This window comes from Acanthochromis polyacanthus, chromosome 2 (assembly GCF_021347895.1).
Source record: "Acanthochromis polyacanthus isolate Apoly-LR-REF ecotype Palm Island chromosome 2, KAUST_Apoly_ChrSc, whole genome shotgun sequence".
NCBI lineage: Eukaryota > Metazoa > Chordata > Actinopteri > Pomacentridae > Acanthochromis > Acanthochromis polyacanthus.
In genome coordinates, this window is record NC_067114.1 from 47,270,152 (window position 1) to 47,287,912 (window position 17,761).

Consider the following 17,761-nt stretch of genomic DNA (forward strand, 5'->3'; position numbering starts at 1 on the left):
CACAAACACATTACATAATGACTAAGTTCTCTCTCCGCCTACAAGCTGCTCTTTGTTGTCACTGAGGACACAGGAGAACTGAACGTACTGTAGTACAGCACGTACCACGCTGCTGCACGTACTGCTGCGTACTACGCTGCTGCTGCACATACTACACTCTGCTGCGGTACCAGATACTCAGAGGATCCATGTGTTCCTCCACAGGTGGAATAAATATGAAATCTGCAGCAAAAACACAGAAAATTCCTCCAGACACCAGCTGTTGGTCGCAAAACCTGCAGTAATAATGACAATACTGCAGTTTATCTGGGAATACTGCAGTCTGTTAGAGAGTGCTGCAGTATTATGTGAGAACCGTGCAGTATTATTTGAGCGTACTGTACTATTCTATGAGAGTACTGCAGTAGTACTACTCCAGTGTTCAGCGGGTAAACAACAGACCTCAGTGGGGTGTATTCCTGCACAGCTCAGCTCAGCCAATCAGCATCCAGCTCCTCCCCACGTGGTTTTCTTGTTTACTACGAGGTTGAGGAGCCGCGGGGGCTGATGGGACATCCTGGAGCGGATCCGGACCGGAGTCTCCTCAGTTTAGAGGTTTAATACTGATGTGTATGCTGGAGGTTAGTTCCTGGAGATTTAACACAAAATAAAAAACACAACACAGAAGAAAAGTAAAAACGTTCTTTTCATGACTTTACCTGTGTAGTTAGCTTCTTTGCATGATTTTAGATGTGATGTTAGCCTCTTTCTATGACGTCAGCTGTTTAATTAGCTTCTTTCTAAGAATGTCGATGTGTAGTTAGCCGCTTTCTATGACTTTAGCTGTGTTGTTAGCTTCTTCCTATGACTAGACGTGTTGTTAATTCTTTCTATGGCTTTAGATGTATTGTTAGCCTCTTTCTAAGACTTCAGATGTGTAGTTAACGTCTTTTATTACTTTAGCTGTGCAGTTAGCTTCTTTCCAGGATTTTACCTGTGTAGTTAGCTTCTAAGATTTTAGCTGTGTAATTAGCTTCTTTCCGTGACTTTAGCTGTGTAGTTAGCTTCTTTCTATGACTTTGAATGTGTAATTAGCTTCTTTCCATGATTTTAGCTGTGTTTTTAGCTTCTGTTGAGTCCTGACTGGATGGAAACTCCCAGCTGATCATTTGTCTGGTCTGGTTTCTTGACTCTGGTCCTGATCCGGTCCTGATCCGGTCCTGGTCTTCCTAGACTCCGGTTCTGCTGCTGGTCTTCAGTTGCAGTTTTCAGTCTCATTGAGCTGCAGAGTCTCTGCGGAGCTTCTTCTGCTTCTGCTTGTTGTGTCTTCAGAATTCAGGTTGGTGACATTCTGTTATCTCTGTTTATTTAAACTGCTGCTTCCTGTTTCCTCTCAGATGAAGGTCTGGTGAAGATCTGCAGAGTTAGAACATCCTGAAGCCTCTTTTCTGATCAGTGATAATGAGAATCTGCAGGTGTGGAGAGGCTGAACTCTGTGTTTCTGTTGGTTTTAGAGGATTAAGGCTTTGGTTTGTCTTTCTGAGTTCAGGCTGTTAGCTGCAGTTGTTGTTCATTCAGGACTGTTTGGACGATCTGATTGGCTGAGAGCTGCAGACGGACGGGGGTGTGTTTGGATCTGGATGGAAAATACTGATCAACTAATTATTATCAATAATCTGATCAGTTAGACAGTTTTAAACAACAGAATGTCTGTGTTCTCCTCACACTGAGACATTTCATTCGATACTATCGTTGTAAAATCTGTATTTAATCAGTTTGTCTCAGTCAGATTTAAATGTTTTCCTTCAGTACAGAGTTTAGAACAGGAAGTAGTCCTAATCAGGAGAATAAAAACCATTCAAATGAATCTAAAAGAGTGAAATCTGCTCTGTTTCATCCGTTTACAAGATGAAACTTTAACTGATGAGCTGTAGATCGAGTCTCTGAACGGATCAGAGGATAAATCACAAGATTAATGACGATCAAACTTCAAATTCTGTTCACTATCCTGTTAATAGATAGATATGTATATTTCACTTTTTGACGCTTTGAATTATTTATTTTGCTTATTTCTATCTATAGCTACACTACCGTTCTAAAGTTTGGGGTCATCCAGATAATTCCATGTTTTCTATTAAACTCCCACTTTTATCCATATGCTAACATAACTGAACAAGGGTTTTCTAACCATCAATGAGCCTTTCAGCACCATTAGCTAACACAATGTAGCATTAGAACACAGGAGTGATGGTTGCTGGAAATGTTCCTCTGTACCCCTATGGAGATATTCCATTAAACATTTACAGCTACAATAGTCATTTACCACATCAATTATGTCTAGACTGGATTTACCACTCATTTGTTATCTTCATTGAACAAAAGCTGCTTTTTTTTTCAGCGATAACGACATTTCTAAGTGAGCAGAAATTTTAAATGGTAGTGCAGTAAATTACAGTAAAAATATAGAAAAAATACAGTAAAATATAGAAAAAATGTTGTAAAAACAGTAAAAATATCAAAAAAATGTAGTAAAAGTACAGTGAAAATATAGTAAAAATACAGTAAAATATATTAAAAATATCATAAAACACAATAAAGATACAGTAAAAATATAGAAAGGATATGGTAAAGATACAGTACAAATATACAAAAAATATAATAAACAGAAAAAATATAGAAAAATATAGTAAAGATACAGTAAAAATATAGTTAAAATGCAGCAAAAATATAGTAAAAATCTATCAAAAATACATTAAAAATAAAGCAAAAAATACCGTAAAATAGAATAAAAATAAAAAAGAATATAGCAAAATATAGTAAAAACACAGTAAAAATATATCAAAGTTATAGTGAAAATAGAGTAAAAATATAGAAACATATATTAAAAATACAGTAAAAGTGTATTAAAAAGTACAGTTAAAATGTAGTGAAAATACAATAAAAACAGAGTAAAATGTAGTAAAATTACAGTAAAAAATATAGTTAAAATACAGGACAAATATAGTAAAGACATCGTAAAAATACAATCCTGCATTTTAGTTCTTTCATAGATTTATTAAAGATGTCTTGTTTATATAAATAATATAAATATAATATAATATAAATAAATCTGCTGGATCATAAATTTCCAAACAGAAATGTTAATGTTTGGTTAAATTCACTTTTTCTGGGTTCAATCTTCTGGTTTATCTTTGGCTCCTGTGGACACTAAACCTACCATCAAGCATGGAGGTGGTGGTATCATTATACTATTAGTTTAACTGACTCAAGTCTGAGGCAGAAAGACGACAAATGGTGCTGTCCAACTATGTTTGCCGTCTTTCAGCCTCAGACTTATTTCTTCATCAGTCCACGGGTTCTTGATGGGTTTCAGTCAGAACTTTGGGGAGATATTTGTAGATATTCCATTAAAAATCTTCCAGCTGGAACAGTCATTTAGCACATTAACAATGTCTACACTGGATTTATCCTTCATTTAATGCTATCTTCACTGAATAAAAACTGCTTTGTGGATGTTTATTTATGTGTTTTCTCGGGTTGAATGAAGATAACTCTTGACACATTTCCATCTTCTGCATATTTCTACATCTGTGTTTGTTTCAGTTTAGATTTTTGTCCACAAACTTTCTCCTGTTTCAGTGTTTCTCTTCCTACTGTACGTGGTTGTGTTTCGGCTGCAGACTGGTTTAACTGTGAGTCACTGATTAACAGGAAACCATTCGGCATGTTTCATGGCGTTGCCACGGCGACAGAGTTTAGTAATCACCGTTAACAGATGTAACGGGACGAAGAAGTGTTGATTTACAGCTGAAACCATCTGCTGCCATCACTTTAATCCTCCGACCAGTTAGTTACTGAATTTGCAGTAACACACACTAACACACACACTAAAACACACTAACACACACACACTAACACACACACTCTCTCTGACTGTAAATGACTCACTGTGATTTCTCTCAGAGCTTTAATCCTTCGCTGAGGTTTTCCCGGCAGAACATCCTTCAGTAAAAGCATCAGGAACACGTTTAAAAGTACTGCAGTAACAGTCTGACACTTTAAATCCTACTCAAGTACATGCAAATAAAGTTTTCATTAAGCAGGAAAACTTTATTGAATCCAGATTTATTTGCTGTTAAAGCTGCTGCAGGAAACAACCAGAGATGAGAATAAAGTGTTATATCTCAAAATGCTGCTGTTATTATGAAATTCTAACAATCTATTATTAAAGGCAGCATGAACTGACTGGAATCAACTTCTTTCTATAACTTTAGCTCTGTAGTTAGCTTCTTTGTATGACTTTAAATGTGCAGTTAGCTTCTTTCTGTGACATTAGCTGTACAGTTAGCTTGTTTGTATGACTTCAGCTGTGTAGTTAGCTTGTTTCTGTGACATCCATGTAGTTAGCTTCGTTATATAATATTTGCTTTTTACTTATCTTCTTTCTCTGACTTTAGCTGTGTAATTAGCTTCTTTCTGTGACATCAGTTGTACCGTTAGCTGCTTTCTATGACTTAAGCTGTGTATTTAGCTACTTTCTATAACGTTAGTGATGTATTTAGCTTCTTTCTATAAGTTTAGCTGTGTAGTTAGCTTCTTTGTATAACTTTAGCTGCACAGTTAGCTTCTTTCTGTGACATTAGCTTTACAGTTAGCTTGTTTGTATGACTTCAGCTGTGTAGTTAGCTTGTTTCTATGACATCCATGTAGTTAGCTTCATTGTATAATATTTGCTTTTTACTTAGCTTCTTTCTCTGACTTTAGCTGTGTAGTTAGCTTCTTTCTATGACTTTAGCTGTGTAATTAGCTTCTTTGTATAAGTTTAACTGTACAGTTTGCTACTTTCTATGACATTAGCTGTACAGTTAGCTTCATTGTATAACTTTAGCTGTGTAGTTAGCTTCTTTGAATAAGTTTAACTGTACAGTTAGCTTCTTTCTTTGACTTTCGCTGTACAGTTAATTGTTTCTATGACATTATCCATGTAGTTAGCTTTGTTGTATAACTTTAGCTCTTCTTCCTACACCCTCCAGTATGTTTCTAATGATTCATGGTTCCATCTTCAAGTTTTTCTCAGTCGATGTTTCTTCACCACCTCTTGTATGAAGTTCTCTGAGTGATCAGCTGTTTTTACCAATAACATGATGCATATCTGTGATCAGGTTTTGTTATAACAGACTCTTGTGTTTTCTGCAGAAATGTTACCAAAGACTCGTCTGGGGAAACGTTCTCCTCTGGGGGCGCTGCTGAGCGCCACCTGTCCGACTCACACACACCTGGAGACAGGTGAGACCGACGTCACCATGGCAACGGCAGCAGGACAACAGGCCAGCAGCAGATCCAGAGTTCATCCTGGACTGAAGGTGAGAAAAACCCTACCAGGAGTTTGGTGGATGTTACTGCAGAGATTCTCTAGAAACATTTAATTCTACTTCCTGTTTTCATCTCCTGGAAACTACAGAATCGTCCCTCTGAGGTTCAGGGAGTCTTTGGGAGTTTCTGGTTTAGAAAATCCCAGAACCATGTTTTATTTCTTTGTAAAAGCTGTTAAAAGCCCCTGAGGGGGAAAACTCAGTGTCTGAGGCCTCATTAGGAAGTTCTGTTTGACCGACAGCTGTGTGAGCCAGTCAGGTTGATCCATGTCTGACTCCTCCCTCAGGTGTACTTCCAGTGTGCAGGTGAACCTTCAGGTGTCGATCAGATCGACGGTCCGTTATCGTCTCCGTCCTGCAGATCAGTTTCCTCCTGCATCGATGTCCCCAAAAGGTCTGTTTGTTTTTTACTGTTTACCTCCATGTTTACCTGCATGTTTGTTTACTGTTTACCTCCATGTTTACTGTTTATTGTTTACCTGTCATCCTGCAGTGAGCAGCGTCCTCAGGAGGTGGACATGGACGAGCTGATGGCAGCGATGGTCCTCAGCAGTTTGTCCTGCAGCCCCCTGCTGCAGAGCCCCACCCACCCAGACACTACAGGTAAGCAACAAACAACAACAGTAAACAACAACAGCAAATGATGACAGGTGACAACAAGAGAGGGCAACAATAAGCAACTACAGTGACAACAGAAAACAAACAAAAACTGCAACAGACAACAACAATGGACAACCAGAAACAATAACAACAAATGATGACAGGTAACAACAACAAACAACAATCAGTGACGGCAGATGACAAACAACAATAATGGACAACAAACTACAACAGGCAATAACAGATGACAAGAAATTATAACAGCAAGCGTAAACAACAACAAAACAAACATGATAAGCAACAACAGGCAACAATAAAAAACAACACAAAACAAACAAACATCCGTAGCATATTTGAAAAACACTTACAAAAGCAAAAATGTTAGTAATAAAATTCAGAACAAATCCTCCATCATTCTTGATTTTTACCTCTAGATAAAATCTGTTATTTTTAGAAACTACTCATTATTATTTTATTATTATTTTTAGGTAAAAAACAGCAGAATGTTAGTTGATAACATTTAGATAAACCTTCAGTATTCTGCAGGATAATTAGAAGTCTGAATAATTAAAGAACGATCACGGATAGGATGACATTTATTTTTACTCTGGAGACATTTTTAGGAATCCTTTGTTGATCTTTGGTGATTAAATCTGATCTTGTTGCTTTTAGAGGAGCTCCGATGATGTTTTCTGGAGGTCTGATGTTTTCTGGAGCTCAGATGTTTTCTGGAGCTCTGATGGTGTTTTCTGGAGCTCTGATGTTTTCTGGAACTCTGATGTTGTTTTCTGGAGCTCCGATGATGTTTTCTGGAACTCTGATGGTGTTTTCTGGAGCTCCGATGATGTTTTCTGGAACTCTGATGATGTTTTCTGGAGCTCCGATGATGTTTTCTGGAGGTCTGATGTTTTCTGGAGCTCTGATGTTTCTGGATCTCTGATGATGTTTTCTGGACCTCTGATGATGTTTTCTGGAGCTCCGATGATGTTTTCTGGAGGTCTGATGTTTTCTGGAACTCTGATGTTGTTTTCTGGAGCTCTGATGATGTTTTCTGGAACTCTGATGATGTTTTCTGGACCTCTGATGATGTTTTCTGGAGCTCCGATGATGTTTTCTGGAGGTCTGATGTTTTCTGGAGCTCTGATGTTGTTTTCTGGAGCTCTGATGATGTTTTCTGGAACTCTGATGATGTTTTCTGGAGCTCCGATGATGTTTTCTGGAGGTCTGATGTTTTCTGGAACTCTGATGTTGTTTTCTGGAGTTCCGATGATGTTTTCTGGAACTCCGATGGTGTTTTCTGGAGCTCTGATGTTTCTGGAACTCTGATGGTGTTTTCTGGAGCTCTGATGTTTTCTGGAGCTCTGATGATGTGTTCTGGAGCTCTGATGTTTTCTGGAACTCTGATGGTGTTTTCTGGAGCTCTGATGATGTTTTCTGGAGCTCCAATGTTGTTTTCTGGAGGTCCGATGGTGTTTTCTGGAGCTCTGATGTTTTCTGGAACTCTGATGGTGTTGTCTGGAGCTCTGATGTTGTTTTCTGGAGCTCCGATGATGTTTTCTGGAGCTCTGATGGTGTTTTCTGGAGCTCCAGTGATGTTTTCTGGAGCTCTGATGGTGTTTTCTGGAGCTCCGATGATGTTTTCTGGAGCTCCGATGTTGTTTTCTGGAGCTCCGATGTTGTTTTCTGGAGCTCCGATGTTGTTTTCTGGAGCTCCGATGGTGTTTTCTGGAGCTCCGATGGTGTTTTCTGGAGCTCTGATGGTGTTTTCTGGTCCTCCAGCTCCAGCCATGGATTGCGGTGGCAGTGATTTTTCCGACAGCGGCAGCAGCGGCTACTGGAGTGTCGGCCACGCCCCCTCCAGCCCCATGCCCTCTCCACCAATCGCAGAGCCTGACGCCGGCGTGGTCCCGCCCACCGACGAGGGCCTGGACATGGAGCTGGAGCAGGTGCTATTCGACGAGCCGGCGCCGCGGAAACGCAGGGTGAGCGTTGATCTACGGAGGTACGGTGGCAGCAGAGGGCCAAAATAAAGACGCTTACGTGAGTTTGTTCCTGCAGAACTCGGTGAAGGCAGCGTTCAGGTGTCTGTGGCCGAGCTGTGGGAAAGTTCTGACGTCTGTAGTGGGAATCAAACGCCACATCAGGACGACACACCTGTGGTAAGGCTCCCCTGACACACCTGAGTTAGATATGATCTAAAGACTAAACCAAACATGAACGTTCAGCCTCTCATCTGGAGTTCTGAAGGTTACACATCTGGACAACGTTTGAGTTAAAAAAAATGTTCTGAGTCTCAGTCTGAAAACGATGAAGTTGAAAAGTTGTAATTCTGTTTTCCAAACTGTATTTTAAATGGTCTTCATTTTTCTGCAATAATAACCTTTAACTTCTACTTTTGTTGTTGTTTGTGTCTCTTTATGTCTCTGTTGTTGTTTTGCATCTTGGATGTTATTTTTTGTCCCTTTGTGTCTTTGTTGTTGTTTTGTCTCTTTGTTGTTGTTTTGTGTCTCTTTGTGTCTCTGTTGTTGTTTAACCTTTGACCTTTACCGTCTGACCTTCCAGCCGTGGTGGTGAACATGAGCGCTGTTCCCGCAGTGAGGAGGATTTCTACTACACCGAGATAAACCAATGGGAGCAGCCGCTGTGCCAGTCTCCACCCACTCCACTGCTGTGTGGCCCCGTCCCTTCCTCCTTCTCCCCCCCCTCGCCTCCTCCCCTCTTCCCTCCTCCCCCCTCCCCCTCGTCTCCCTCCTCCCCCTCCTGCGGCGCTCTGAGTAGCTCCGCCCCCTCCTCCTCCGGCAGTTTCTGGCAGGTCCAATCAGAGCACTCCTACCAGGTGGGGCGGGGCTTAGTGACATGATTAAATTATATAGTTAAAACAGCAGCAAGTGTTTTGTGGCTTTTTGTGGTCGTTTTGTGTGTCTTTGTGGTAGTTTTGTGTCTGTTTGTGGTGTTTGTGGTGAGTAAAGCTAAATGTGTAACATTAGTTTGTAATGTTCTCCATGTTGTTTTTTAGGCTCCTCCTCCTCCAGGTCAGGTGGTGTCAGCAGCTCCTTTGACCACGCCGACCTTCCCAGGGACGGCTCCGCCCACCACCTGCCACAAACAGGTGAACCCTCAGAGCTGTGGTTTATGGAAACTGTGGATCCAGTCAGTGTCTGTGTTCATTTTGTGTCTTTTTTTGTGTGTTTTTGTGATTATTTTTTTTGCTACTGTTTCACGTTTTTAGTTGGTTTGCGTGTCTTTAGTTTTGTGTGATTTTGCATCGTTTTTAGTTGCTTTGTGCATCTGTGTGTTCAAGTGAGGTTGTTTGTGCGTATTTATGTTTACTTAACGTTTTCTTTCGCTGTTTTTTATTTTTTCGTGATTGTTTTGTTTCTCTTTTTGTGAATTTTCCATCTTTCTTTGTTATTTTGTGTTTTTGAAGTTGTTTTGTGTTTTTTGTTGTTGTTTTGCATCTTTGTGGTTGTTTTGTGTCTCTTTGTGGTTGTTTTGTGTTTCTTTGTGGTTGTTTTGTGTCTCTTTGTGGTTGTTTTGTGTTTCTTTGTGGTTGTTTTGTATTTCTTTGTGGTTGTTTTGTGTCTCTTTGTGGTCATTTTGTGTCTCTTTGTGGTTCTTTTGTGTGTCTTTGTAGTTGTTTTATGTGCTTTTGTGGTTGTTTTGTGTCTCTTTGTGGTTGTTTTGTGTTTCTTTGTGGTTGTTTTGTGTCTCCTTGTGGTCATTTTGTGTCTCTTTGTGGTTCTTTTGTGTGTCTTTGTAGTTGTTTTATGTGCTTTTGTGGTTGTTTTGTGTCTCTTTGTGGTTGTTTTGTGTTTCTTTGTGGTTGTTTTGTGTTTCTTTGTGGTTGTTTTGTGTTTCTTTGTGGTTGTTTTGTGTTTCTTTGTGGTTGTTTTGTGTGTCTTTGTAGTTGTTTTATGTGTCTCTGTGCTTGTCTTGTGTGTCTTTCTGGTTATTTTTTCATTTCTCATCTTCTGTTGTTGGTTTTCCTGCTCTCTCGTCTCATTTATTTTCGTTGCGTTGCTTCAGTCTCACTTCTGCTTTCGGTTGTTCAGTTGTGTGTTTTTGTGCGGCTGCAGCCGGTTTAAACTGGTTTCATTCTGTTCAGTCCTTTACTTCTGGAAAACCCCTCAAAGGTTTCCATCGGCTCAGCGTCGCCTCCTGCAGGCCGACACACAAACAGACACACAAACCAGACAGTGGCGTGTTTGTGTGTCTGTCTGTGTTCATTTAGCATCTTTTTAAAGTAGTTTTTTATGTTTTGTGGTCATTTTGTGCCTCATTTGTCTTCTGTTCGTTGTGGTTTACCGTCTCTTTATATCAGTATTGTGTGTTGTTGTGGTTTTTTGTGTGTTTATTTTGCATTGTTTTCAGTTGGTGTGTGTTTCTTTCTGATAGTTTTGCATGTATTTGAGCATCTGGTTGTCTTTATTTTGCATCTTTAATGTGTTTTGTGTGTCTCTTTGTGGGTGTTCCATGTGTTGTTGTGGTTCCTTTGCTTCTCCTTCGGGTTTTTTAGTCGGTTTGTGTTTCTCTTTTTACATTCTGTGTCCTTTTAAGGTTGATTTTGTTGATTTTATTGTTGGTTTCTGTGTTTTTGTGGCTAATATGTGATTTATTTAATGCCACTTTTGTGTCTTTTTCAGTAGCTGTGTGTGTCCTTACATTAATTCTTCGTCTCTCTGGTTATGTTTTTTTCTGTTTCTGTTGTTTTTGCATCGTTCTGAGTTGTTCTTTGTTTTGCTGTTGAGACGTTTTGTGTCTTTTTGACTTTTCAACAACAAATATTAACATTTTAAACAGTCAGTGTTAGTTTCTGCTAAAACAAACCATAAACATCTTCTTCTTCTTCTTCAGGGTGTGTCCTTTCGTGTTCGTTCAGTCAGTGTTGGTGAACAGTGGCTGCAGCATCACAGCGCCCCCTGCAGGTTGGTGTTGTTATCTCATTGTTGTATATTGTTATATTTACAGTATTTATAGTTTATATAGATGATATATTATGTTTCTGTCTATCAGGAGGGTCCGAGGCGAGGCTAAGAAGTGTCGTAAGGTGTACGGCATCGAGCACAGGGAGCAGTGGTGCACGGCGTGTCGCTGGAAGAAGGCTTGCCAGCGCTTCACCGACTGAACGGCGCCCCCTGCTGGACCTTCAACACATTTCCTTCATTTATTGTCACGAGTCTTAAAGAACTCTATGAACTGATCGGCAGCTAAATGTCAGAAGCAGCATCTGGACCTGAACGAAAAACACCTGGAAACATCTGGAAACACAACTTTAAACACTCAGCGGTCAGTTTATTCGGAACAGCAGCTTCACTGTTTTAACCCTCGTCTTGTTGTCCTTAAAGTTTGAAAATGTAGAAAAAAATGATATTTTCGAAGTGAAAACTTGCAGATTTTCAGCATTTTTCAGAAATATTTTTGGTAGAAAATAAAAAGTTAAAATGTTTCTTTGGAAACATTCAGAAGAAATTAACCAAAATCCAGCAACATTCACTGGATTTTGGCTGATTTTTTTCTGAATGTTTTGCTGATATATATATATATATATATATGGAATCACTTTAGATATTTTTAGGATTTTTTGAATATATTTACAATTTTTTTTTTAAACATTTATTTCTTGCCAAATTTGTGGATTTTTTAAAAACAAAATTTTTAAGGAATTTTTAGAATTTTCTTCTTGATGATTTTGTAAATTTTCTGTAAATTTGGGGAATCTTTTGCTGAATTTTTGGATTCTTTTCAGACCAGTAAATAATATTTTCACAGTGAAACATCTGATGTCCACATTATCAACATTTTTGGGAATTTTTGATGGGGAAAAAGAAAAGTTAAAAAAATGTTTCTTTAAGAACATTTAGCTGGATTTTGGCTGATTTTTTTCTGAACGTTCTTAAAGAAAATATTAGAAGTTTTACTGATATATATGTAATCACTTTAGATATTTTTGAGGTTTTTTGGAAGATTTGTACTTATTTTTAAAAATTTTCTTGCCAAATTAGTTATTTTAAAATAACAATTATAAGGGACATTTTTAAGAAATTATTGGAATTGTCTTCCTGAAGGTTTTGCAAATTTTCAGAAATTTTGGGATTTTTTTGCTGAATTTTTGGAATTTTTTCAGACAAGGAAACAATATTTTTGTGCCTGTAAATGAAAACAACAGGAGGTTAAATGAGGAGAAAGTAGCAGAAACAGCTGAACAAAGTGAACATTAATATTTACAGTTTTACTCTCAGATCAGTTTAATTGAAGCAGATTAATGCTGAAGCTATTAATGATCATCAATTTATAGATTTGAGTCATTTTTAAAAAATAAAAACAGTCTGAATTTTGACGTGAATATTTTCTGGTTTCTTTCCTCTGACAGTAAACTGAAAATCTCTGAGGAAATTTTCTGACATTTTAGAACCAAACAGCTGATTAATTATTATTAATGAAGAAATGAATTCCAAATTATCAGTTAGAAACTGTCCAATAACTAAATGAAAAAAACAAATGATTAGTTTTAGTCATTTCTAAGCTGAACAGTAAAACATGGATTCATAATTTCAGCCTTAACAGAATATTTTGATCTTTTTTTTTTAAATTTGTGACTTTATTCTGAAGGACCTGATGTGGAGCCGAACAGCAGAAGCGTTCCTAATAAACTGATCCAGACTGAGTTTAAATGTTCAAACATGTCGATGATCAGGTGGTTTCAGATCCAAACTTTACTGTTTTTTTTTTAACTTTTAAATCAAATCAGACGTTTGAGGTTCAGAAATCATGGAAAGGAAAACGAAGAGTTCATTTACAACCAGAAACTGAAAATCAGAGTTTGATGTTTGACTTCCTGTCTCACCTGTCCTCACCTGTCCTCGTCCTCCATCCGTCTCTGTTCAGTCGTCTGGAATCAGAAGCCATTTCCTGTCCTCAGAGGATCCATGCAGTATCGATCAATAAATCCTTTCATCTGTATTTTATCTTTAATCTTCTGTCTTTAGAAACATCCAGATGTTTTCTAGGTCATTTATCCGACGTCAGACGTCCAGAATTAGATTTTTCTCTATTTATGTTCTCTGTGTTTACGAACAAAAACAACAAAAAAACATTTTTTACTGTAATCATTTCATTTTTACGATTTTTTTCTACCCAATGCTTAAATAAAGCAGAAAAAAAATATTCTGGTTGTTTGATTTGATGCAACAAGAAAAATAAAAATAAATAAATAAATAAATATAGAGAGAACTAGATTAAGACTAAAAATCATCCATCCATCCATCCATCCTCTATCCACCACTTTATCCTCACTAGGGTCATGGGGGGTGCTGGAGTCTATCCCAGCTGACTCGGGTGAAGGCAGGGGACACCCTGGACAGGTCACCAGTCTGTCACAGGGCTACATATACAGACACACAATCACACTCACATTCACACTTGCGGACAATTTAGAGTAACCAATTAACCTCAGCATGTTTTTGGACTGTGGGAGGAAGCCGGAGTACCCGGAGAAAACCCACGCATGAACAGGGAGAACATGCAAACTCCATGCAGAAAGATCCCAGGCCGGGATTTGAACCGGGGATCTTCTTGCTGCAAGGCAAAAGTGCTAACCACTGTACCACTGTGCAGCCCACCAAAAATTATATATATAAAAATAACTAAATCTAAAAAACAAATTATAAAAAATATTTAAAATTAAAAGCAAAAACTACATGAAAAAAACAACTAAAATTAAATCAGGAAAAAAAATGAATTTTAAAATAAATGACAAAAATGAAATTTCTATAATAGAAATAAATTCTAAAAATAAAATAAAAATGCATGTAAATAAACTCAAAGTACATAAAATTTATGATTCTCAGTTGTAAGGAGTTCCCTAAATTAGTAATTTAAAAAAAAAAACAATAAGTACATATGTATATATATATATATATGTATGTATTATGTGTACTTAACTTTATTTTTGTGTAATTTATTCATATATATGTAAATAAAACTATTAAAGTACTATCAAGATTCACATTTATAAATTAGTAAAATTAATGTACAAAATGAACATATAAAAATAAAACTATTCGAGCTGAAGATGCTCATATTTTATTATTTTAACATCTCTATAAATAGTTTGATCCTGTTAACTGAAACATTATCAGTTATTGATTATTAAACATTTATTGATCACTTTCAGTAAAGCTAATAAGGAGGAGAAGAAGAATCGTGTTTTAAATAAAGTTTTATTACAGATGATTCAGGTCCAAAACAACAAACTGAACAAAACCTCCTTTAAACTGATGAAGATAAAAAAACACACACACATACAGGTAAACACACACATACAGGTAAACACACACTCTCTCATTCGACTGTGCTGTAATAAATTATATGTACAGTCCAGATCAGCTGACAGAAACTCAGACGTCCATCTGCATCTGAAGAGAAGAAGAAGAAACCTGTTAGCTACAGGAAATACAGACACAGAAGAAGAAACCTGTTAGCTACAGGAAATACAGACACAGAAGAAGAAACCTGTTAGCTACAGGAAATACACACACAGAAGAAGAAACCTGTTAGCTACAGGAAATACAGACACAGAAGAAGAAACCTGTTAGCTACAGGAAATACACACACAGAAAAAGAAACCTGTTAGCTACAGGAAATACACACACAGAAGAAGAAACCTGTTAGCTACAGGAAATACACACACAGAAGAAGAAACCTGTTAGCTACAGGAAATACACACACAGAAGAAGAAACCTGTTAGCTACAGGAAATACACACACAGCAGAAGACTGACATTGCAGCTAATTTTATATTATTTAGGCTAACATAGCAGTTAAGCTAACAAGAACCTCTTTAGGCTAACCTAACAGCTTAAGCTAACAGCTAAGGTAATTTTGTTTTGGGCCAAGTAGTGGCTAATATCTCTTTTAGGCTACTGTAGTAGCTAACACAGTGTAGCATTGGGTAATGTTGACGTCAATGTAATCTTGCTTAGGCCAATGTTATTTTTTGTTTAAGCTAATGCCCTGCTAAGGCTAACATTATTTTGTTTTTGCTAACATCCTGTTTAGGCCAAAGACGTGTTGTTCAAGCTAATCTGACTGCTGATGTTATCTTGTTTTGTCTATCATTGCTTTGTTTAGCGGCTAACACAGAGGCTAGCATGTTGGGGTAACACTATGTTAATTAGGCTAACACAGCAGCTAATGTTAGCTTTTTCTGCATAGCATAGTGGCTGCTGTGATCTCGTTTAAGGTAACATTGTCTTGTTCAGGCTAATGTAACAGCTAGCATTGTCTCGTTCAAGCTAATATAGCGGCTAACTGTCTCGTTCCCGTGTGAAGCGTGTGGAAGTGAAATGTTCACCATTTGTCCGTTTTGTTCTGGGTCGACTCGCTCTTCCCGTCACAGGCGACAATCTTCACCTTGTCCACCTTCACCAGGTCGGTCACCTCCCTGAACTCCACATCGTTCAGGACAAACGTCCACACGTTGTCACAGAACCGGTACGTGTTCAGAGAACCCTGAGAACGGAAACAGAACCGGGTCAGATAAACAGAACCGGTCAGTGTTCTCTCAGGTTCCTGCTGGTGTTCCTGGAGGACTCACCCTGAAGTTGACTCTGTTTCGGACCCGGTTGGCGAGCGCCGTGTTGATGGCTTTATCGAACTGGAGCAGAACCTGGAGGGCGAGCTGAGGAGTGATCTGCTGAGTCTGAAGACAAAATAATCAGAAATGTTTAGTTCTGTTTTATTCAGGAAAGTCACAAGTTTACAGTAAAACAAGAAGCAGAGAAATGGTTTTATACCAACAGCAGATTCAGAAACGCAACATCTGGAATCATTCTGGCTAGGCTACCTTTATCAGGCTAACACAGCAGCTAACTTTATCTAATGTAGCGGATAACATTACCCTGTTTGGACTAATGTAGTGGCAAATATTACAATGTTTGGGCTAATGTAGCAGCTAACACTATTCTTCTTGGGCTAATATAGCGGCTAACATTACCCTGTTGGGATAATGTAGCAGCTAATGTTACGCTGATTGGGCTAAAGCAACTGCTAAATATTCTGTTTGGGCTCATGTAGCGGCTAACATGATCCTGTTTAGGCTAATATATCAGCTAACATTATTCCATAAAGGCTAATGTAGCGACTAACAATATCATGTTTGGGCTAATGTAGCAGCTAATATTTTGTTTAGGCTAATGTAGCAGCTAACATTACCGTGTTTAGGCTAACGGTAGCTTGTTTAGGCTAATGTTAGCTTGTGTAGGCTAATGTTATGCTGTTTTGGCAAATGTTAGCTTCTGTTAACTAATGTTAGCTTGCTTTGGCTAATGTTATCCTGTTCAGGCTAATGTTAGCTTGTTTTGAGCTAATGTTAGCTTGTCTTGTGGGACGTGTTAACTGACAGCAGCAGAAATCCTGAGAACTCAGGCTGTAACTTCATAAATGAGTTTCTGAGAGTATTGAGAGTTAAAACAAAGACAAACAGATAAACTCAGACAGTTTCCAGGTCTGGATTTTCCTCTAAATCCAAAAAATATTCAGTTTATCAGGAGACAAGCTGCATTTTTCACATCTAAGAGCTGGAATTGTGATTTTTTTTTTACATTTCTGCTTTAAATTCTATATAAACACAACTGGACTGATTAACAGTTCATTCTGCATCATGTCAGCTGAGAATCCAACAGACTGTATCTGCAGCGGAGAATAAATTCCGATTCAGTAAGGTAAAGTACTTCCCAACAGATCAGAAGAGTCCTGAAGGTAAACAGTGACTCTGCTGTGACTTCACGGCTGATTTTAATGAACAATCAGCTCCTGCTAACTTTCTGACCTTCACTCACCGTTTACCGACACGTCAGGACTTTAACACCGATGCTAATTAGTTACAGCAGCTAATAACTACTGTATTTTAGCTACACAGATGATGTTTGCTGCGGTCAGAAATGAATCAGCGCAGAAACAAAGTGCAGTTAGCAGCTAACGGCTAACCAGCGGATGGAGTTGTTAGCAGGAGGCTAATGCGGGGCACCGGGGAGCCAGCGGCCGCCGTGTCGCCGTTCGTTCACCTGTATGAGCTCGTCCAGACTCTCCTGCAGACTGTTCCCCAGCGTGGTGTTCCTGTACAGTTGGTAGGCCATGATTAAACTACTAACAGCGGAAGAGTTCCTACAAACACACAGCGAGCTAATTGAGCTAACGGCTGCGTCCCTGCGCAACAAGCTAGCAGCAATAAGATGACATCACACTGCCGCTCGGGCTCTTCAAAATAAAAGTAATCCACACGATTTAAAAATTTAAATTCATAGATTTATTTAGATTTAATGAGCGTTTTGAACGGATTCAGGTGTAGTCAACGGATTAGATGTTGGACTTAAATTTAAAACCTGCTGAACGGTCTCTCTCATATTTCTGGAAATATGATCTGCTATAGTCTGTGCATTTATTTTGAAGGGAAGGAATCAGATTTTGGTGTGAAAGTCGCTGACTTGACGCAGAAACTGTGACAAGTTTTCTCAGGGGATCCATGCAGTATCGATCAGTCAATCAATTTTATCTATATTTCATCTATAATCTTCTCTTCTTATCTTTTAATATATTTAGATTTTTTACGGGTCCATTTAAGAGATGTCAGACGTCCAACATTTAGATTTTTTTCTGTTTATTTTCTGTTTGTTTATGAGCAAAAGTAACAACAACAAAAAAAATATCTTTTATTGTATTCGTTTCATTTTTTTAAGATTTCTTTTCTACAAGATGTTGTTTTAATAAAGCAGGAAAAATGTGATGCAACAAGAAAACAAATAATGAAAATAT

General features: G+C 38.2%; 2 protein-coding genes across 2 annotated transcripts; one reads left to right on the top strand and one right to left on the bottom strand.

Moving 5' to 3' along the window:
* The first annotated feature begins 1,056 nt into the window (after positions 1-1,056).
* znf395a (zinc finger protein 395a) lies at positions 1,057-13,115 on the top strand. Its single transcript, XM_051938811.1, has 10 exons — positions 1,057-1,318; positions 5,176-5,342; positions 5,639-5,745; positions 5,845-5,954; positions 7,731-7,933; positions 8,010-8,110; positions 8,514-8,787; positions 8,968-9,060; positions 10,806-10,876; positions 10,965-13,115. Exons 2-10 carry the CDS (start codon positions 5,178-5,180, stop codon positions 11,074-11,076), a joined length of 1,236 nt encoding a protein of 411 aa, XP_051794771.1. The 5' UTR covers positions 1,057-1,318; positions 5,176-5,177; the 3' UTR covers positions 11,077-13,115.
* A 1,036-nt stretch (positions 13,116-14,151) lies between these two features.
* gtf2a2 (general transcription factor IIA, 2) lies at positions 14,152-17,181 on the bottom strand. Its single transcript, XM_051938952.1, has 4 exons — positions 17,014-17,181; positions 15,546-15,650; positions 15,303-15,460; positions 14,152-14,365 (listed from the first exon to the last, which is right to left on the bottom strand). Coding segments are annotated over exons 1-4 (336 nt in total). The 5' UTR covers positions 17,086-17,181; the 3' UTR covers positions 14,152-14,364.
* Positions 17,182-17,761: the final 580 nt, after the last annotated feature.